Source organism: Barbus barbus, assembly GCF_936440315.1.
Source record: "Barbus barbus genome assembly, chromosome: 4".
NCBI classification, from domain to species: domain Eukaryota; kingdom Metazoa; phylum Chordata; class Actinopteri; order Cypriniformes; family Cyprinidae; genus Barbus; species Barbus barbus.
In genome coordinates this window covers 5,053,069-5,076,122 of record NC_136732.1, presented here as the reverse complement: position 1 = coordinate 5,076,122, position 23,054 = coordinate 5,053,069, and the positions used below count along the sequence as shown (strand labels likewise).

General features: G+C 42.9%; 2 protein-coding genes and 1 long non-coding RNA gene across 3 annotated transcripts in view; 1 reads left to right on the top strand and 2 right to left on the bottom strand.

The window, feature by feature from the left end:
• The window catches only part of LOC306867355, a 1,261,287-nt gene that overhangs the window by 988,983 nt on the left and 249,250 nt on the right, over positions 1-23,054 (top strand). The gene's annotated exons all lie outside the window — the stretch shown is intronic.
• LOC306867182 (uncharacterized protein) overlaps positions 1-23,054 on the bottom strand; it is a 219,444-nt gene that overhangs the window by 84,224 nt on the left and 112,166 nt on the right. The window lies entirely within an intron of this gene.
• On the bottom strand, positions 1,784-22,938 carry LOC306865756 (uncharacterized protein). Its single transcript, XM_079410530.1, has 7 exons — positions 22,835-22,938; positions 22,590-22,676; positions 19,008-19,158; positions 2,628-2,984; positions 2,404-2,531; positions 2,200-2,306; positions 1,784-2,089 (listed from the first exon to the last, which is right to left on the bottom strand). Exons 3-7 carry the CDS (start codon positions 19,090-19,092, stop codon positions 1,948-1,950), a joined length of 819 nt encoding a protein of 272 aa, XP_079266656.1. The 5' UTR covers positions 19,093-19,158; positions 22,590-22,676; positions 22,835-22,938; the 3' UTR covers positions 1,784-1,947.

The following is a 23,054-nucleotide window of genomic DNA, read 5'->3' as shown; positions in this document are numbered from 1 at the left end:
GCCCGAAGATCACGGGCATCCAGTATGGTTTTCTGGCCTTGACCCTTACGCACAGAGATTGTTCCAGATTCTCTGAATCTTTGGATGATATTATGCACTGTAGATGATGATAACTTCAAACTCTTTGCAATTTTTCTCTGAGAAACTCCTTTCTGATATTACTCCACTATTTTTCGCGGCAGCATTGGGGGAATTGGTGATCCTCTTGCCATCTTGACTTCTGAGAGACACTGCCACTCTGAGAGGCTCTTTTTATACCCAATCATGTTGATGCCAATTGACCTAATAAGTTGCAAATTGGTCCTCCAGCTGTTCCTTATATGTACATTTAACTTTTCCTGCCTCTTATTGCTACCTGTCCCAACTTTTTTGGAATGTGTAGCTCTCATGAAATCCAAAATTATTGCATTCCTTTTTTATTCGTAATTTGTACAGTGTCCCAACTTTTTTGGAATCGGGTTTGTATATTGAAAATAGCAGAGGACCTAGGACAGATCCTTGTGGTACTAGTCTTGTGTAGTCAATCATTGTAACCATGTACTAGTGCTAAATATTGTTCTTCTGTTTGTCTGTTTACAGTTTTGCAAATCTGCTTTTTGCTGTTTGTAACAACAGTTAGATTGAAACAGCAGCACACAAGTTATCTCAGTGTGTGAAGTCTATAGGATGTGACCCTTAAATAAAAGGTGTATTATTCACCATCAGAATTATCTTCTTACACTCTTTATATTTTAGCCCTAGTTAGTCAGAAAAGCAGAATGGAACTAATCTGATGTCATTGTGGTGTTCAAAAGTTAAAAATCTCTGTACTGCGTAGCTACTGCCTGCTGATCGCCATTGTAACCGACCATGACTTTTCATAGTCTAATGCACGCACTAAACCCAGAGACTCGATGCAGGCTACCAGGTGCCCGCAGGCACCACGTTGGTGACCTCTGCACTAGTGTATTTATAGGCCCAGTTGGCCAGCGCTCACTCGTGAAGTCTTGCTTATCGCTTGTTGTTAGCTTTCTTAGCCTTCTCTGTGTATGACCCTGGTCTGCTTGACTCTGTTTCAATAAATTACCTCTGCACATGGATCCTCTCGAGTCTCCCGCATTACAGATTGATTGATTAGGTGATATCTCTGTGGAAATCAACTTTGAAGATACCCCGCATTGTTACTGTGTCCTCAAACAAAGTCACTTTCAAAGTTTCTGTACTGGTAGATTATCATCTCCACTCATTCTTTCTGTTCATCTCCGATGTCTCAGCAATAGTTCTGTTAACATAAGTACTCTCAGATATATATTCAGATTGGTAACAAATATGTTGTTCTGTTTGGTTCTGTTCAGACATGATTTCACTTGCTTTCATTTCTTGTACCTTTAAGGCTCAGCTACTGTGGCTAAATTTGACTATTGACCTCATATTTTGTTTGTCATAGTTAAAGATTAGATGTTAAACCTTAAAAAGAAAGAAAACACCCAATCCCTATTCTGATCTTATTACACCGTTGGAATCTAGGAATTTTATCTTGCTATCAAGTACACTGTTGACACAGCACCATTGTTTTATTCATATCAAATATTTATAAAACATATTTATCAAACTTTGTGTACAAGTGATATACTATTTTATATATATATATATTTACTTGTCATATTCCATCTTCCAAATTCCCTCTTTTTTTTAACTGACGGAAATTCATAATTACTGTAATAACTGCTCAAAACAAATCAAAGCAGTTTTCTTTTATATCTATTATAAAAGTCTATAATAAAAAAATATTTTTTTTTTTTTTGCTTCATTCAAAGAGTGTATTTGCACTTTTACTTCTGTTTGGTGTAAATGATTCTACTCTGTATGGAGAGAGAGAGAGAGAGAGAGAGATAGAGAGAAACTGTGTTCTAGCAGTTGCAGTTCTTTTAAATATAGCTGTTCTTAGAGGAAAATGTAAACTGCAGTTCATGTGATGACTTGTTTTAAAATGCTCTTTTCACAGATCCATAGAAAATGATCACTACATGGATAATCACCCCATCCTGATGAATAAGTCAGAGCACAGTTCTCTCTTCTATTTCCATTGGGTTCTCCAGGATTCCAGAGCCTGCATCAACAGATCAGCATTAGATGTTCAGTGCTGCTTCTGTGTGATATGATGTTGACCGTATGAATCATTTATTACATAATAATCAGATCAGTTCAGTGTTTTCTCACCCAGAGGACAGAGTGCTGCCATCAACCCATTTCCATCTGCCCTCCACATCACTGTCAGTCAGACCAATCCAGAATTTAGCATCAGCAGATATTTTCTTCACAAAATCCTGAGAAAAAAAATAATAAATAAAATAGCAGTTATGTGATAAAGTACAACAATTTTCTTTCCATAGATAACATAGTTATAACATTAGTTTCACTCACTTGTTCCTGTCTGTTGTTTATGATGATCAGATCTGCTCCTCTCTCTGTACAGTATCTTCTGCTCTCAGTCCAGTTCTTCTTCTCAGAGGAAATGAAGTACAGATTAGATTGATAGTAAATCCATTCATCTGAAAACACAAACAATTCAACTATTACCACTTTATTCCCATCACACTGATCTACTAATAAGTGGTTGTTTTAGTTTTAATATAGTTCATAATTACCCATTCCATGAATACTTTTCAACAGTTCATTTTTCTCCTGATGTAATTGGTCTGTTGTTTTAATCAGATCACTCTTACTTGATGATAACTCATCTCTCTCTTTTGTCAGCTGCATGCTCTTGTTTACTAGCTGGTCTCTTTCTTCTGTAAGGTTGGTGATGTTGGTTAGTAGCTGGTCTCTTTCTTCTGTGAGGTTGGTGATGTTGGTTAGTAGCTGGTGTGTCTCTTGTGTGTAGTTTGTGTTGTTTGTATGGATGTAGACACACAGCACTATGACTGCCGTCAGCAGAACAACACACAGCAGAACCAAACACACTACAGCTGCTCTGAAGCCTCTGTTCTTCACACAATCACTCCCTGAAGATGACAGACAAGAATAATTTTTTTTGAATTTCTACATACAATATTGAAAGTGTAGTTATATTTGTACCTGTGTGTTGAGGTTGTTTTCTCTTGTCTGATTCAAAATCATCCGACATCGTTGTTTTACCTTTTAAGTCATTAGTCATTTTCATGAAGTAAATTAGTTTGTGGTGTCCTAAGAGTAACGTTGTCCTAATATCTTTTCAGTGTTTAAGGGTAATGTACTCCCTCATGACTGGTGTCAGTGCTATAAAGTGAAGCATCAGCTTCAGCTTTCCCTGTCGTTTATGCCAGTGTTTACTCCTTACGTCACTAGCTACGCCCTTGCTCCATCACTCGTGACCGGAAGAGTAGAGGAGTTGTTTTGAGGGGGAGGGGAGGTCAACATTTTTGATTAAAGATTACAAGGGCACATGGATTTTAAGATGGCACTGCGGATGGTTGCCTAGGTGTGGAGCGCTCTCCAGTTGTTTTAATGTTTTTCCTGTCTGTTGTGTTTTAAACAGTAATCACCCAAAAATGAAATTCTGTTATTACTCATCCTCATGTCATTCAAAACCTGTAAAACCTTATATGATATTTTTGATGCATTCCAAGAGCTCTCTGGCCCTCCCATGGACAGAAAGGATCCTTACACGATCAAGGCTCAGAAACGTAGCAAGGACATCGTTAAAATAATCCATGTGACATCAGTGGTTCAACTGTAATTTTACGAAGCTACAGGAATACTTTGTGTGCAAAGAAAACAAAAAGAATGACTTTAATCAACAATTCGTCTCCGCTGCATCACCCTGCCGCCATTTTGGAGAGTATCACATACGCAAACAGCGTATGCAACGCATGTACACGGATACATTGTTTATGTTCAGATCAAAGTGTAAACGGGTCAATGACGTGACGCTCGTTTTTTTGTGTCCATTTGGTTTAATTAAATTTAAAAGGGTTAAAATTTTTAAGAACCAAGTCTAAAATTTTTCTAAAAGTTTTAATTCATTTTGAGAGAATATTTGGGAGATTTTTGTCACGGTTCACTTACCCACGGTCTCACCTCGTCCCGTGGTTTGTCATGTGCGTGCGTGTTGTACGTGCAGGGGCGTGGCCGAGCCGTCATCCACTCACTCCCTTCAGCTGTGTCTCATCACTGAGCAAGCTGTAGCCCATTTCCTCTACCATAAATACCTCTCTCTCATTCCTCTCCTCTGCCAGATTGTTCTTGATGTCTACCCACGTACAGTGTTCCAGTCTTCTCGTCGTCATCTCGTCATCTGGTGTCCCGTCTGGTGTTCGTGGATCGGAGTTCGTGTTGGTGTCGTCGTGTCCTCGTCTCGTGTCTGGAGTTCCCCTGTCGTCGTTGGGTCTGTCTTCACCAGCACTCCACCGTGTAGCCCATCCAGTTCCTGTGTCACTCCAGTACCACAGTCCTGTCGGTGTCTCACTTCATTTCATCAATAAACCCTGTCATTTCACTTGCATCTTGTTTCCTCTTCCCTTCAGCCGATCATGACAGAACAATCTGGCCATGCTATGGAAGCAGCGAGTGGTTCATCCTCAGCCCTGGAAGACTTCATCGCCCAGAGCATCGACAGGATGAACAATCAGGAAGCGAGCCTGAGTAACACGGGTCGTGCTATTCAGGCTCTTGTGACACAGGTATCCGAGCTCACCCAACAGTTTCAACAGTTACGAGCTACCACTGCGCCACCCACGCCGCCTACTCCTCCCACGCCATCGGAACCCCTCTCCCAGTTGGAGCCACGCCTACCTATCCCGGAAGCGTACGGCGGGGAACCCAACTACTGCAGGGCGTTCCTAACAAGGTGTTCGATGCACTTCGCCCTCCAGCCCCGGACCTTCAGCGGGGAGCAAAGTAAGGTGGCGTTTGTTCTCACCCTGCTCACTGGGAGAGCGGCACTTTGGGGAACGGCAGTGTGGGAAAATCAAGACCCATGCTGTACCTCGTTCCAAGCGCTTTCAGAGGAAATGAGGCGGGTATTCGACCGCGCCGCCGCCGGAAGGGACTATTCTATCGAGTTCCGCACCCTGGCGGCGGAGTGTCGCTGGAACGAGGAGGCGCAGTGGGACATGTTTCTGCATGGGTTGGCTGACCGCGTCCACAGGGAGATCTACGTCCTGGACCTCCCCACCACACTCGACAAACTCATCGAACTAGCCATCCGGGTGGACGCACGGCTCTCTAGAGCGGAGGCTCGCGTCCTGGCCAGTCGAGTCCCTGGTGGGTTTGAGAGTCGCCGCACCAACGACGGGGACGCGGCCAGTCCCGACTACGATCTCGAACCCATGCAGGTGGGGCGGGCTCGGCTCTCCCGGGAGGAGAAGGACAGACGGAGATCCCTTGGTCTTTGCCTATACTGCGGAGGGGCGGGACATCTTCGAGATAGATGTCCGGTAAAAGACCAAGCCCGACGGTAAGCATGAGGCTACTGTCGGGCGGGATCTCCGCCAAAAAGACCTCATCAACATCTTCTACCCTCCTTCCGGTGAGACTGAGATGGGCTACTAACTCTCACTACAGTCAAGCCCTGCTGGACTCGGGAGCCGAGGGTAATTTTTTGGACTCATCATTAGCCAAGAGACTCAACATTCCCACCAAACCCCTCACTCACAAGATTTCTGTTCACGCCCTCAACGGCCAAGAGCTTCCCACCATTGGCCTTATCACTGAACCCATCACACTCATCACGTCAGGCAATCATTCTGAAACCATCCCCTTCCTTATCATGGACTCACCCCTAGCACCCGTCGTGCTCGGCCACCCCTGGCTCATTTCCCATAACCCTAAAATTGACTGGCATCACAGAACTATCACCGCTTGGAGCAATCAGTGTCATAAGTCCTGTCTTGTGTCTGCTTGTCCGTCTGTCTCTGTTTCTATGTTTCAGGAGGAGGCAGTGGATCTGTCAAACGTGCCCGCGGAGTACCAGGACCTGAGGGAGGTATTCAGTAAGTCTCGAGCAGCTTCTCTTCCTCCGCATCGTCCTTACGACTGTGCTATAGATTTACTGCCAGGTACGTCTCCGCCTAAGGGCAAATTATATTCGCTTTCTGTTCCAGAAAGGGAGGCTATGGAGAAATATATTTCTGATTCTCTAGCTTCTGGGTTCATCCGCCCTTCCTCTTCTCCAGCGGGGGCGGGGTTCTTTTTTGTGGGGAAGAAGGACGGATCCCTGCGTCCTTGCATCGACTACCGAGGGTTGAACAACATCACGGTAAAGAATACTTATCCTTTGCCGTTGATGTCTTCAGCCTTCGAGAGGTTGCAGGGAGCGGCTATCTTCACGAAATTGGATTTACGTAACGCTTATCATTTGGTCCGCATCAGGGAGGGGGATGAATGGAAGACTGCTTTTAACACCCCTAGGGGGCACTTTGAATATTTGGTCATGCCCTTCGGGCTGTCCAACTCCCCAGCGGTCTTCCAGGCACTCGTCAATGATGTGCTGCGAGATATGGTCGATCAATTCATATATGTTTACCTGGATGACATATTGATTTTTTCTTCGTCTCTCCAGGAGCATGTGCAGTAGGGGTGTGCTCAAAATATCGATTCTTAGATACATACCGATATAATAAAAAAAGATACAGTATCGATATTCTAGCCCTTAGTATCGATACTCCGCCCAGCCATTAGGGGGCGCAGCGGCGCCCGCGAGTTTCAAAAAACTCATGGAAAATGTTAAAGCAAGATGTAGCATTTAAGTGATTTCATAGTGAAATATGTTATGGCAGTACATGGTGTCACAAAAAAGAATTATAAGAAGATTTAATAAGACGTTAAGAATAATAAGAAGAAGATTTTGTGCTTGTGTGAGCTCAGACTGTAATGTAATGTAATGTAATGTTTATGTTTATTTCATTCATGGATATTTTTTTTTCCCACAAAACTTACTTCATCATCCTCATTCATATAATTTATAAAACCATGATGAAAAGGAGGCAGGATGAAGAATATCTTATATTTCCTGCCCCCTCAAAAAAAAAAAAAAAAAAAAAAACGTACCTTGGAACCTGTACCCTTGGAAAGTTAAATGTTGACTTGTGGTAATTTCCAGATTAATACAATTTGTGTACAATTAATCAGAGCACTTAAAGTTGCAAATATTTAAGCAAAATGCACTTTGTTATAATGCACTTTTGTCTTCAATAAATTGAAGAAAAATGCAGAGTTCTGTTTGTTGAGTAAATGTGTTCAGCATTAACTAATTGGCTCTGGCCCATGTATTTTTATTGAATCGTATCGAATCGTGTCACATTGTATCAAATCGTATCGAGACAGCTCTGTATCGAGGTACGTATCGAATCGTGACCTGTGTATCGAGGTATGTATCGTATCGCCAGGTTCTCCAAGGTATACAGCCCTAATGTGCAGCACGTCCGACGAGTGCTTCAGAGGTTGCTAGAGAATGGGCTTTTTGTCAAGGCGGAGAAATGCGCGTTTCATGCACAGTCTGTTCCATTTTTGGGATATATCGTGTCGTCCGGGGCGGTGCGCATGGATCCTGACAAAGTCAAGGCTGTGGTGGATTGGCCAAGCCCAGATTCCCGTAAGGCCCTACAGAGGTTTCTGGGTTTCGCCAACTTCTACCGGCGCTTTATTCGCAATTTCAGCCAACTAGCCGCGCCTCTGACTGCCTTGACCTCCCCCAGAACCACGTTCAGGTGGTCTAACGCAGCCGGCCTTGCGTTTACTAAACTCAAGAGCCGCTTTGTTTCGGCTCCCATCCTCATAGCCCCTGATTCCTCACGTCAGTTTGTGGTGGAGGTCGATGCATCAGAGGTGGGGGTAGGTGCAGTTCTTTCCCAGCGCTCTTCCACGGACGGCAGGATGCAATTATGACATTGGTAACAGAGAGTTGTTGGCCGTCAAGCTAGCGTTGGAGGAATGGCGTCACTGGTTGGAAGGGTCAGGGGTACCTTTCATCGTCTGGACCGATCATAAGAACCTAGAATATATCAGAACTGCTAAAAGATTGAATTCCAGGCAGGCGCGGTGGGCACTTTTTTTCGGTCGTTTTGATTTTTCTCTCGTACCGCCCGGGTTCCAAGAACATCAAACCTGATTCTTTATCTCGTATTTTTGACAATTCCGAACGCCCGTCAACTCCCGAGTGCATTTTACCCGAGACGCTTTTCGTCTCCGCTCTGACATGGGAGGTCGAATCGAGGGTCAAGACGGCTCTAGAAGGGGTAATGCCTCCGCCCGGTTGCCCACCGAATCGATTATTTGTGCCGGAGGAATTAAGGTCTGACGTTATCCAGTGGGGCCATTGTTCCAACGTGGCTTGCCATCCAGGAGTCAATCGCACCGGGTTTTTGGTCAAGCAACGATTCTGGTGGCCGCGCATGGCTCGCGACATTCACAGTTTTGTTTTGGCTTGCTCGGTTTGTGCCACTGGTAAGACTTCCAATCGGCCCCCAGATGGGTTACTCCAACCGCTGCCTGTGCCTTCGAGACCCTGGTCCCACATCGCACTAGATTTTGTCACCGCCCTCCCGCCCTCTCAGGGCAACACGGTTGTTTTGACCGTGGTGGACCGATTCTCGAAGGCAGCACATTTCATTCCCTTGCCCAAATTACCTTCAGCCAAGGAGACAGCGGTAACTGTCGTAGACCACGTCTTTCGCTTACATGGCCTCCCGGTAGACGTGGTCTCCGACAGGGGTCCCCAGTTTGTGTCTAAGTTTTGGCAAGAGTTCTGTAGATTACTGGGAGCGACTGTCAGTCTGTCCTCCGGGTTTCATCCCCAGAGCAATGGCCAGACCGAGAGAGCCAACCAAGATTTGGAGAGAGTGTTGCGATGTCTGGTCTCCAAGAATCCTTCCTCTTGGAGCCAGCAGCTTTCTATGGTGGAGTACGCCCACAATGCATTACCAGTGTCATCCACGGGCCTGTCTCCGTTTGAATGTAGTTTAGGGTACCAGCCACCTATTTTTCCTAGTCTGGAATCCGTAGTCGCGGTCCCCTCTGCTCACGCCTTTGTCCAGAGGTGTCACCGCACTTGGACCAGAGCCCGTGAGACTCTACTCCAAGTGGGGGCGCGCACCAAGGCCAAGGCCGATCGCCACCGGTCGAAGCCTCCCGTTTACGTCGTTGGTCAAAAAGTGTGGCTTTCTACTAAGAACATTCCTCTCCGCTCCGTCTCTAATAAGCTCGCGCCCAAATTCATTGGCCCGTTCACTGTCACCAAGATCATTAGTCCGGTGGCAGTCCGCCTCAACCTTCCTCCAGTGTACAGGAGGATTCATCCCGTCTTTCATGTGTCCAAAGTTAAACCCGTTTTTCATTCCCCTATTAACCCGCCTGCTCCGGTTCCCCCCCCGCCGCGACACGTAGATGGGGAACCCACATATTCGGTAAACCGCATACTGGACTCTAGGCGGAGGGGACGCGGATTCCAGTACTTGGTGGACTGGGAGGGTTACGGTCCGGAGGAGAGAAGTTGGGTACCTGCGAGAGACATACTGGATCACTCTCTGATCGATGACTATAATCGACAGGTAGGAGCATCTTAGGGGAGGGGTACTGTCACGGTTCACTTACCCACGGTCTCACCTCGTCCCGTGGTTTGTCATGTGCGTGCGTGTTGTACGTGCAGGGGCGTGGCCGAGCCGTCATCCACTCACTCCCTTCAGCTGTGTCTCATCACTGAGCAAGCTGTAGCCCATTTCCTCTACCATAAATACCTCTCTCTCATTCCTCTCCTCTGCCAGATTGTTCTTGATGTCTACCCACGTACAGTGTTCCAGTCTTCTCGTCGTCATCTCGTCATCTGGTGTCCCGTCTGGTGTTCGTGGATCGGAGTTCGTGTTGGTGTCGTCGTGTCCTCGTCTCGTGTCTGGAGTTCCCCTGTCGTCGTTGGGTCTGTCTTCACCACCACTCCACCGTGTAGCCCATCCAGTTCCTGTGTCACTCCAGTACCACAGTCCTGTCGGTGTCTCACTTCATTTCATCAATAAACCCTGTCATTTCACTTGCATCTTGTTTCCTCTTCCCTTCAGCCGATCATGACAATTTTTGCAAAAATGTCAATGTGGTGTAATAATTGATCTTGTTTAAAAAAGGTGAAATTCTCAAAACACCATATCAGCTAGTTTGGCATAACGTTACATTAGACCAATTTAATAGTAAATAAAGGTAAATGGAGCACCATTGTTCTGAATATAATAATTAATTTGGGGAATTATGTGACAAGTCAAATTTCTGAAGCGTCAAGGTGGTGTAACCACCATTCAAGGAGCCATTTTTGTTAATATTGTGCAGAAGACCATATGACAGGAAATTGTATCACAGAGAAGGACCCCTGATGAGACTAACTGCTGCATGCAAAGGTTAGTAACCCTCTTTAAAATGTGAGATAATTTGACATTTTTAGGGTATGGTCAGGTATTCATGCCAAAGTGAAGTGACATTCAGCCAAGTATGGTGACCCATACTCGGAATTCGTGCTCTGCATTTAACCCATCCAACGTGCACACACACAGCAGTGAACACACACACACCGTGAACATACACCCGGAGCAGTGGGCAGCCATTTTATGCTGCAGCGCCCGGGGAGCAGTTGGGGGTTCGGTGCCTTGCTCAAGGGCACCTCAGTCGTGGTATTGAGGGTGGAGAGAGCGCTGGACATTCACTCCCCCCACCTACAATTCCTGCCGGCCGGAGACTCGAACCCGCAACCTTTGGATCACGAGTCCAACTCTCTAACCATTAGGCCACGACTTCCCCACAAATGGTAAGACCCCAGGAATCCATTGATAATTATTATAAAAATGAGTATTAACTTTAAAAATTACATTTGAAATATTCCCACCAAGGCCATGTGCTTACATAGGTGTCCATGATAATGCCTGTCAAAATTGATTTTAAATTTAAATGTCAAATGGTCTAACCGTGTTACACCATTTGACTGCTATTACAAGACTTTCTTTTTAGGGGCCAAATTAGTCAAATCACTAGTTCATGATGCTGATTAAAGATGTAATATAAACTAACCAACTATTTGTAACTATTTTCAAGTGTTCAATGTTGTATTTTTTTTTTTTTAGAAAGTGGTGCTTTATCCACAACTTTAATATTAAAGCTCTGTAGGCCTAGGATAAAATAATTGTTTGACAACATGAGTGTTTTTGAAATGTTTATAGCTTTAATGCATATTTGCATTCCATTCACTTAATATAATTCAAGATTTTTATTTGTCACATACACAATTATACAGGGTATAACCAGCAGTGAAATGCAAGTCAGGTCCGCTCCAAGGACAGTGCAATTATATAGAATACAAAACACCGAATGTACATAAATATTAAGAAAAAGTAGAAAAAAATAAAAGATAAAAAATATAAATGTGCAGTATGTTGTTGACTTAAATAGTAATATAAGAGTTATGTGCAAAAAAGTTGTCCAGGGTATTTTAATAGCAGCAATATGAGGTAGAAAAAAAATGAATAGCTATTGATATGGTGATATTTACATGGAGTCATGTGATGTTATGACACATGAGTTTAGGAGCCTGATGGCCTGGGGGAAGAAGCTCCTCCTAAGTCTCTCAGTTTTTGCCATCAGGCTACGGAAGCGCTTACCAGATGGAAGCAAAGTGAATAGACGGTTAGCAGGGTGATTAGAGTCCTTGATTATTTTGACAGCTCTATTTTTGCAGCGTTTGAGGTAGATGTCCTGCAGAGAGGGGACAGCAGACCCTGAGATGCGCTCAGCTAAGCGCACAACTCTCTGTAGTGCTTTGCAGTCCTGATTGGAGCTGTTTCCATACCACACTGAGATGCACTGAGTCAATACACTTTCTATGGTCCCTGAATAGAAAGTTTTCAGGATTGCTGGTGAGACCCTGAATTTCCTCAGCTGTCGCAGATGGTACAGTCTTTGCCTGGCTTTCTTAACCTGTGTTTGGATGTGTGTAGTCCAAGTCAGGTTCTCGGAGATGTTTACACCGAGGTACTTGAAGCTACTCACCCTCTCCACCGGGGACCCACTGATCGTGAAAGGTAGTTTACACACACACAGAGAGAGAGAACCTGTGAAAGACTGTAAGAATGCCAGGTTAAAGTCAAAGAGGGATGCAGTGATTTAGGTGTTCTGAAAGGTTAGCCAGTGGAAATCACAGGGTGAGGTGGTAATAAAAGGATATAATTGTTTTAAGAAGCTCTGTAGGCTAATTGTTGACTTTTCTATTGTATTTGTAGTTATCAAAAGAGAAAAGAATATTCCAGTAGTAAAGCTTTCCAAAACAAAGCAGGAGAAGATGAGGGAAAAGTGGAGAGAGTACCAGAGAAACTACAGAAAAAAACAAAAGGATGCTTGATGATGTTCTCAACTTAACTCCACCATCTATGAACACATCAGCAAATGAGCAAATTCAGCATCTTGACAATCCTGAGCCCATGCATAAATCACCTTGATGATCATGATTGAGCAGCCAAATTTAGAGTCCGCAAGCATCCTCAACCCCTACAAGGAAAGAAAGATTAAATCCTATAGCCCACTGTTCAAAGAGAGGTTAAGGCTGAGGTCTGAACTTCGCAAAGTTAAAAGGTATCTCCAAATAGCAAAACAAAAAAGACACAAAAGATACAGAGGAAACTAGAGAGGCAAAAGAAAAACAGAAAACTGTTGGGGGAAAGAAACTGAGACAAAATGAAAACCTCAAGAGTGAGAAGAGAAGAAGTGGTCAGCTTTCTTTGTAGGGATGAAAACAGCCGCATGTTATCAGGCAAAAAGGACACGGTGACAAAAAATAAAATCAAGAAGCAAAGGAGGGTACTGCTGCACTCTCTGAAAGAGCTCCATGTACAGTACAGTACAATGCAACAGTCAAGAGACACCTGAAATGTCATATAGACAATTCGTGAGATACTGCCCTGTTTATGTAACACCAGCAATAGACACTGACAGAAATACATCTGCTTGCATAGACCATGAAAATGTCAAGCTGCTTGTGGACAAATTGCACCAGAAAGGTATCCTTCTGACAAACAGTATTTCAAAGTTGCTAGCAGTTATTGCATGCAATACTACCAGCAAGCAATGCATGTATCGCACCTATGCGAAGTGCTGCTACAATGAGATTGAGTTTGAAGGACCTAACATGGCAGCAGTGGTCCAGAGTAGTCACATCTGAAAAAGAGAAAAACTTGGCTAACTTTGCAAAAGTCACACAAAGCGGAAAGTGTAAAGAGCTAAGCACTAGCTAAGCACCATTTCAACCGGCTCCACGAAGCCAAAATACTCAAAGAGCTGGCTTTCCACTTCAGTGACAGCCACAAGCAGGTTACAATCCACACCTGTGTGGTGTATATGGCCTCATCATCCTTCTCCTATGCCACTATCTCTGCCTCTCTCCGCCATGACGAGCGTGGGCTCACATGGAGCCTGTATCGAGGGATGCCATAGGCAAATGTAACACCACCTAGTACTCTACATATCATCAGTGATGGACCAGTGACCCAATACAGGAACAAGAAAGACTTGTATCTACTCAGCACAGTGCCTTTTCTGTCTGGCTTCAAAAGGGTCACTAGGAAGACTACCATTAATTACTACTGGATATCAGAGGAAGATATTGCAAAGTTTGATGAATCTGTCCCAAAAAATGTCCCAGCTGTGAAAGTGAAAATGCATCAAGTAACCTCTGAAGAACCAGCTGCAATTAAGTGGAGGGAAATTTCATGTTTCTGTGCAAGACCTGGTATCTGCAAGTGCTATGATCCATCTACAGTAGATTTCTGCAACCTATCAGTGAACATCCCCTCAACTGCTACTGACTGTCTGTGAGATCTGAAAGGCAAGTTCATTCTGGTCAGATATGAAAGTAAGCCTTTTGTGGGACAGGTCATCCAGGTAGTGAGTGAAGAAGTGGAAGTGAGATGCATGCAACAGCTGGATGGGAAGAATGCCTTCAACTGGCCTCATCCACCTGACCTCCTCTTCTACCTTAAGTCCGATGTCCTGCACATGATATCTGAGCCAGAACCTTTGAACTTGCGTCATTCAAAACTCATGACTGAGGACTGGAAGCAGTTCCGAGCACACAAAGCCTGAATATCTTAAGTCACAATGGCTGCATCCGAAATCGTATACTATTTGTGTAGGTACTACATTTGAATTCAAACATACTTCTCGACCGTTAAAAAGTATGTTCTATATAGTATGAATGGGGGTAGTATCAATTCAGACGTACTACATCCACCATGTTCATGTTGTCACGTGTCATGCGTCGTCACAACAGCGCAAAAATTTAAAGAGCCCACTCTACTTTGTGAACATCAGCAACGTTGCTCGTAATTCTTACCGTTTTCATCGGCGTTTTAACATTGATTGGTTCAACAGCTCAGAGGCGGCATAGGTCAGCTGCTCACAGATCACGCCTTCGTCGACAACTTGTAAAATATTTATCAAATAACATAAGTGTATTCACCAACCACAAGGGGAAGTTTGTCGACATCTTTGTCGGGTATCCCAGATCGGTGCATGATGCCAGGGTGCTGAAGAAAAGCCCCCTTTACACTGGCCGCCTGTATCCACCTGCAGGAAAATGCATCCTTGGAGATGGTGGGTATCCCTGTTTGAGTGCACCCATCTGCCTCATCACACCATATAGCATGCCAAGCATGCTCGTGCACGTAACATTGTTGAGAGAGCCTTTGGGATGCTGAAGACACGCTGGCGCTCCATCTTTTTCAAGGCCCTGGAAGTGAGCCCTGTCTTTGTGCCAGATATCGTTTCATGCTGTGCAATGCTAAACAGCCTCTGCCTTCAGAACGGGGACATTGTTGATCCAGAGGTTGTGGAGGATCCTGCCGATGACCCACCTGAACCCCAAAACACAGAAACTAGTGCAGGAGAGGCTGTGTGGGACATTCTGGCTGCAGCTGTGTCAGCACCAGACAACCCGAATATCTTGCCAGTTATTTTATCAATGGACCAGTAAGTTCAGCAGTCTAGGTTCGTCCGAGGAGAGAGATGGTGCGGCAGCAGTGAACAACTCCGATACGGGGTTCAGGTAAGAATAAGAAAAGATTATATTTTAACAATGACCACAGAAATATAATAAAAATTAAAAAAAATATTTAGTATCTCACACTCAGTGTACAATGACCTCAGTTTAGTTTACATTCAATAGTAAGGATTTGTACAGTTTTTTTCCCCTCACAGACTTTATGGCAGTATCACTCATCAGAGTAAGCTGATGTGTCCCTTCTGTTTTTTTTCTTTGTTGATAGCTAATTCACCAAGTTAAATTCATGTAATCAACCTTTTCCCTTCTTTAACCGTTTTGTCTTAAATTTGATCTTAGTTTAGTTATTTAACACTTTGAACATTTACCCAACACATTTCTGAAAGAAACACCCAATAAAATAAAATTACATTCAGTCTGAACACTTCAAAATAAATCAAGAGTCCAATGCTTGTCATGAACACTCAGAATGATTCTTTGAAAAAAAAACATTCAGTTCATATATTTAGTCCAAGAACCCAGGAATTGATGAAATCCGCAGTCTCTAAAGTCTATGCCGAAATAGGAAGTGCGATACGAAATTCCACTCCTACCGTCTGAAGATGAATAAGTTCAATTTCTGTGCTCTTTCAAAACCAGAATGTTCACAAGCTCCAGTTAACGGGCGGCTCGCCAGTCCAGCTCCACCGTTACCGTTACGTTCTCCACAGAAGAGAGTTGAGACGGTTCACAATCCAGGAAAGGTTCACACTTCACTCGATTCGCATCCAGAGCAGACCACATTCAGCAGATGAACATCAACAGAACATCACATGGAACAAAACAACAACCTGGCCTTCAAAACACAAGGCCCAAAGAACAATTAGCACTTTACAATGTATTTATTCATTCAGTTTAACACAATTTCAAACAAACAACATTATCCATTCATATAATCTGTGTACTGAATTTCTTAGTATGATTTTTTTTTTATTTGGCGTTCGCCTTTTAACAATAAAAGCATTCCACTTAAATTGTATGCGGTCATTTGTATAATTATCTTGTTTGACACACAAAGCATGTTAATTATTTGGTATTTCACAGGAATTACCATTACTTTTGTCTCCGTTTCAATCTTAATGGTGCGTTCACACCGGACGTGACTTGCGAATAAATCGTAGTTGGACGCGTGAACATTTTGGGTTTACTCGCTTCATTCGCGCGTGAAATTCACGTCATGGGCGGGGCTTCTGCCAGGGGGCACAATGACTGCCACAGAGAGCATATGTATAGAATTTGGCAAATAAAATAGCCCTTTATGTGCTATGGAAACACTGGACGCGTGTATTTCAGCTGAGAATGTAGTTGTTTAAAACTCAAATCTGCGGTTTATTTATAAAAACAGCCCCTATTTGAAAATGTGCTTCGCCGATTTCGGAGCCGTGAGCTCCAGGCGATCACCGGGCACTCGTGCTCATGTATCCCGAAGAGAGGGGCATAACCTCGGCTAGTCCTTCTGACATTTTCCGCTGGCTCTGATGTCTCTGTAGTGGATAAACACAAGATATAATTTGTTTTGGGTAAATCTAACAGGTAATCTTTGGTCTATAGTACAGCTCCGGATACAGCTACGATGATTTAGTCCTCTATTGTTGTTTTGATTTCTGCCTTGCTCGTAATCACGTCACTACTAGAGCAAGCTCCTGATTGGTTAGCGCGACGCGAATATCCGCCAAAGTTCAGATTTTTGAACTTGCGCGATTCGCGGGAGTCAAATGCTCGAAACGCTCAATTCGCTCCGCCTCATTCGCGCGAATCGCGCCGCAGGATGTCTATTCGCGTCTTTGCATTGACTTAACATGTAAATCACTCGCGCTTAACGCTTCATTCGCATCTGGTGTGAACGCACCATTAGTCTGTTTTCATCATATATGCTACACCAAATAAATGGCTAATTCATGAAACAAGACTTTGAACCATATTGTAACGAAAATCACATCAACTCACCAAGGAAAGAAAATGAAGAGACAGGAAAACTCCCGATGATACACGTTTGAAGATATCACTCTCAGACACACTCTGCTTTTCTCTCAATCCTTCGTTAGAAATATGACAAATCATATTAGCATTATGCTAAAATTGCATTATTAACATGCATTTCGACCGTTACACGAGATAAATCAACTGTTACACAAGCACTTAGTTTTATATCATCGATGTACAGGGTGGGCCATTTATATGGATACACCGTAATAACATGGGAATGGTTGGTGATATTAAAGTCCTGTTTGTGGCACATTAGTATATGTGAGGGGGCAAACTCCTCAAGATGGGTGGTGACCATGGTGGCCATTTAGAAGTCGGCCATCTTGGATACAACTTTTGTTTTTTCAATAGGAAGAGGGCCATGTGACACATCAAACGTATTGGTAATGTCACAAGAAAAACAATGGTGTGCTTGGTTTCAACGTAACTTTATTCGTTCATGAGTTATTTACAGGTTTCTGACCACTTATAAAATGTGTTCAATGTGCTGCCCATTGTGTTGGATTGTCAATGCAACCCTCTTCTCCCACTCTTCACACACTGATAGCAACACCGCAGGAGAAATGCCAGCACAGGCATCCAGTATCCGTAGTTTCAGGTGCTGCACATCTCGTATCTTCACACCATAGACAATTGCCTTCAGATGACCCCAAAGATAAAAGTCAAAGGGGGTCAGATTGGGAGACCTTAGGGGCCATTCAACTGGCCCACGACGACCAATCCACTTTCCAGGAAACTGTTCATCTTGGAATGCTCGGACCTGGCACCCATAATGTGGTGGTGCACCATCTTGCTGGAAAAACTCAGGGAACGTGCCAGCTTCAGTGCATAAAGAGGGAAACACATCATCATGTAGCAATTTCAAATATCCAGTGGCCTTGAGGTTTCCATTGATGGTGCACCACCACATTATGGGTGCCAGGTCCGAGCATTCCTAGATGAACAGTTTCCTGGAAAGTGGATTGGTCGTCGTGGGCCAGTTGAATGGCCCCCAAGGTCTCCCGATCTGACCCCCTTAGAAGAGTGGGAGAAGAGGGTTGCATTGACAATCTATCTATCTACCAAGACAATGGGCAGCACATTGAACACATTTTATAAGTGGTCAGAAACTTGTAAATAACTCCTGAACGAATAAAGTTACGTTGAAACCAAGCACACCATTGTTTTTCTTGTGACATTACCAATAAGTTTGATGTGTCACATGGCCCTCTTCCTATTGAAAAAACAAAAGTTGTATCCAAGATGGCCGACTTCTAAATGGCCACCATGGTCAACACCCATATTGAGGAGTTTGCCCCCTCACATATACTAATGTGCCACAAACAGGACTTTAATATCACCAACCATTCCCATGTTATTAGGGTGTATCCATATAAATGGCCCACCGTGTATAACGATATAGAGACATATTAAATGGATCTTGCGTCGTTTATATTCGATTCTGAAGCACTGACGGACATCTGCTCTCATCTCAAGTTCAGGAGAAAGAAAGATTGGGACGCACTGCCTTGTAAAATTGCAACGTAATGACGTCATTCAGAACGCGATTATAATCCTCATTATTTTACATATTTATGTTCATAAATATTTTATGAATCACAGGTACATATTTATTCTCGCTGCACCTTTCATCCTTTTGATGTTATTATTTGCTCTATTATTCTATCTCTGCTGCTAGTAACCTGGGTTACATAAGACTCTGCAGATCAGATTGCCATTGTTTAAGCTTGTTAGCTGGTTAACATGTAAATAGTTGTGTTGTGATGTGAAAAAGTGCAGTAGGTAGAGAGAGGTGGGAGTGCATAGCCCTCTTGCTCACTGCTCACTGGCAGTCCGTGTGATTAGTATTTTTCTGGTCATGTGACTCAACATCTCCATGTCAAATAAAACCACTTTAATAACACTCATAACACATTCTTCAAAAAATATCATTCATATCTTTAGAGGATGGCCTTTTAATAAATATCAAATGAGTGAGTTTTCAGCTTTGAGAATGAAAACCAACCTGTTTGTTCCTCAGTATCTTCTTGTTTCAGACTGAACACTTCTTCAATCTTTATATCTTCACTCTCCTCTTTAATCCACGCCATCTTTATAATCGTGAGTCACGTGGATTTTGATTGCTTCACCGGGAGTTTTCTGTGTGTTTGGACAATCTGTCATGATTAAAATGAGAAAAAAATTTACAGAAAGAAAAACATATCCCAACTACATCTCTGGGTGCATCTCAGTCACCTCTCTAGTTCAGTAGTCTGTGCACTTGTAAGGGAGTCAGTCAGAGTCATAGTTAAGGGCCCTAAATTACCTGATTATCCAAAAAAACTATAATAGTAGCATTAAAAAATTAATAAAAGAACACTAAACATATACTTCATATGCATTTGTTTAGGTACTGAATGACCTGTACATTAAATTTATTACATTACTCTTTATGTAATGACTTTATTTGCAGTTGGTTTATGTTGTTTTTTTTGTATTTACACAGTTTTGAACAGATGATGTCAGTGATTCAGCTTACTATCAAATGACTCTCGAGCAGCTTTTCTTTTACTCACAATTAACACACATTAAGATCAGATAAATCATTAAATAATAATTAAACCAAATACACCGCTGGAAAATAGCCCGTACGACTAGCGTTGATTTAAAAACTTTGCTAGTTAAACTAAAACAAACCTGTCTTCAGTCGAATCACAGGGGACGTCACATCACCAAACCAAAATAAAAGTCCTGTCCAAACGCTAAAATGTCAAAAGTTTATGTAATGAATTGTGTAGCACATTTAGTATTTAAGATTATTTCTAAAAGGCGAAACAGGCATGTTTAAATCCAGAAACCATTTAGAGCAAAGTGTATCAATTAAAATAAATATTAATTAGGGCCACAACAATAAATAGTCATGCGTTACGTATTTCTAGTTGCATTTGTTTGTTTTTGTGCTGATTATACTGTTTTTCCTGGATTCAGAGGATGTCTGGATGTCAGGGATAATAGATAAATACAGGGCAAGGCCACAAACACGGGAGTTTGAAAAGATGTGTCTGGCAGACTTTGCTTCGGAGTGCCGTATTGTGTATGGTCAGCAAACGGATGGTAAGATTGTTCACCGGCTGCTCAACGGTATGGGATTTTTTCAGAAAAGAACTGTTGGTAAGGCTGCGGTTATTAGATATGCACGGTTTTCGGAGGAAAAACAACCTGAAAAGTTTTGCGGTAGATTACTGAAGCTTTATATGCCACATCGTTTCAATGCACAGCTAAAACCTCATACATTTCCAACCTATGAACAGTTTTACAAACGTGCATCTGTGGAACTTCCTACCCACCCTGGTCTCCTGATGCCTGTTTGTGCCGTAGTGCAAGCACACCAGAAGAAGTTTGAGAAACACAGCGATGACGTGGATAAGGCACTTGATCAGCTGCAACAGCAAGGGCCACCTGAGAATGCGTGGACAGCTTTTGCATCTGAAATTGAGGTGGGTCGTAGAACGAGAAGACATCAATCCAGATGATGAGAATGTACAAGATGATGTACCAGAATATCAGATTCTTGAACATGGAGACGGAGTCGTGCCACAAATAGAGTTGTTTAGAAGTCTAAATGAGACGCAGGCAGCCATATTCTACACGGTCTGCCAGTGGTGTCAAAAGCGTGTGTGGGGTCAAAATCCAGAACCGTTTTTATACTTCGTATCAGGTGGTGCTGGTTGTGGCAAATCGCACGTCATCAAGTGCATATACATGGAAGCAACCAAGATTCTGCGACAGCTGCCTCGACTCCGGGAGGAAGGGGATCTCTCTGTGCCTACGGTGCTCTTAAGTGCATTTACTGGAACGGCAGCATTCAATATTTCCGGTAAAACACTGCATTCCATTTGAAAACTTCCAAGGAATCTGATGCCACCATATCAAGGACTTGGAGATGCTCTAGATGAACTACGAGCTAGAATACGTGATGTGGAGATTCTTATCATTGATGAAGTGTCAATGATTTCCAAGGATCTTTTTGCCTACATAAACTGGAGATTTCAGCAGATCAAAGGCAGCAAGAAACCTTTCAGGGGAATCTCGGTCCTCGCTGTGGGCGACTTTCACCAACTGCCACTGCTTGGTAAAGCCAAACCACTCTGCGTGTATGAAGATGAGGTTTTGGACTTCTGGAAGGACCATTTCCAAATGATCACCCTCACAGAGATCATGCGTCAGAAAGAAGACCTTGCTTTTGCCCAACTTCTGAACCGATTGCGAGTGAAGCAGAAAACTGAAGCTCTCAGGGATGAAGATAGAGGTTTGGCTGTGAAGAAGGCCGAAGACTGCCCGTGTGATGCACTGCACATATTTACCACCAATAAAGAAGTTCTCAGGCACAATGCTGACAGTACATGCTCTTCACACTGACATCATAACCATTGATGCCGAAGACTACAGGAAAAACCCAAGAACAGGAGCGATGAAGAGACAAAACAAGCCTATCATCGGAAAAAAGGATGACTTGCTTGATACCATACAGGTTGCAGTGGGAGTACGTATTATGGTGACTAGGACTCTGGATGCTGAAGACGGCATCGTTAATGGATGCTTTGGGAAGATTTCAAACATTGTCACTAAAACAAGAGATGGAATCGACACTCTACAGATGCTAGGACTTCAGCTCGACAGTCCAAATGCAGGACAGAAATACCGCAAACGGGTGCAAGGTGACGAAGATAACTTGGCTTATATCGAGAGATCCGAAGAAAATCTAAGGAAAGGAGCAGTTCGTGGACAATTCCCCATCAAGTTAGCCTACGCCTGCACAGCTCACAACTATGAGACGTCATAACTTGACTAACCAGCGGACCAATCTGGTTGCACAGCATCTGAAATGTTGTCATGGTCATTCTTAAATGGCCAAGCACAATCTGTCAAAGTATTTCCGTATAATTGCCTCCCAGAACTGTCTTACATGACTGCGTTCCCAAACAGCTGCCATTCACCTTTGAAGAAAAAATACAATGACCGCATTTATTGCGTTTCGTCTGCTCACTCTGAGGCACAAGTGATTTATTCTATGTGGAAATTAATGTCTTCTCCTACTTTTCTTTGTGAAAATTAATGCTAGTTTATCAGGAAGTGACGGTTTTGTGCTCTTTGACTAGAGGAGCATCTCAATAAATTAGAATGTAGTGGAAAAGTTCATTTATTTCAGTGAAACTCGTGCCACAAGAGGTCTCCTCTCCATCATATTGGCTCTCACACCACACTTATTAATTCAGTTTAACACAATTTCAAACAAACAACATTATCCATTCATATAATCTGTGTACTGAATTTCTTAGTATGATTTTTTATCTTATTTGGCGTTCACTTTTTAACAATAAAAGCATTCCACTTAAATGTTATGCGGTCATTTGTATAATTATCTTGTTTGACACACAAAGCATGTTAATTATTTGGTATTTCACAGGAATTACCATTACTTTTGTCTCTGTTTCAATCATAAGTCTGTTTTCATCATATATGCTACACCAAATAAATGGCTAATTCATGAAACAAGACTTTTGAACCATATTGTAAGGAAAATAAAATGAAAACCACATCAACTCACCAAGGAAAGAAAATGAAGAGACAGGAAAACTCCCGATGATACACGTTTGAAGATATCACTCAGACACACTCTGCTTTTCTCTCAATCCTTCGTTAGAAATATGACAAATCATATTAGCATTATGCTAAAATTGCATTATTAACATGCATTTCGACCGTTACACGAGATAAATCAACTGTTACACAAGTACTTAGTTTTATATCATCGATGTATAACGATATAGAGACATATTAAATGGATCTTACGTCGTTTATATTCGATTCTGAAGCACTGACGGACATCTGCTCTCATCTCAAATTCAGGAGAAAGAAAGATCGGGACGCACTGCCTTGTAAAATTGCGACGTAATGACGTCATTCAGAACGCGATTATAATCCTCATTATTTTACATTTATAAATATTTTATGAATCACAGGTACATATTTATTCTCGCTGCACCTTTCATCCTTTTGATGTTATTATTTG

Excerpts from the sequence above, each read along its gene's own strand:
- LOC306865756 (XM_079410530.1), bottom strand. The coding sequence starts at position 19,092 with ATGGCGTGGATTAAAGAGGAGAGTGAAGATATAAAGATTGAAGAAGTG. Across the intron at positions 2,307-2,403 it reads TAAACAACAGACAGGAACAA|GATTTTGTGAAGAAAATATC; the intron begins GTGAGTGAAACT and ends TTTTTTTCTCAG. Across the intron at positions 2,090-2,199 it reads GGCAGCACTCTGTCCTCTGG|GCTCTGGAATCCTGGAGAAC; the intron begins GTGAGAAAACAC and ends CTGTTGATGCAG.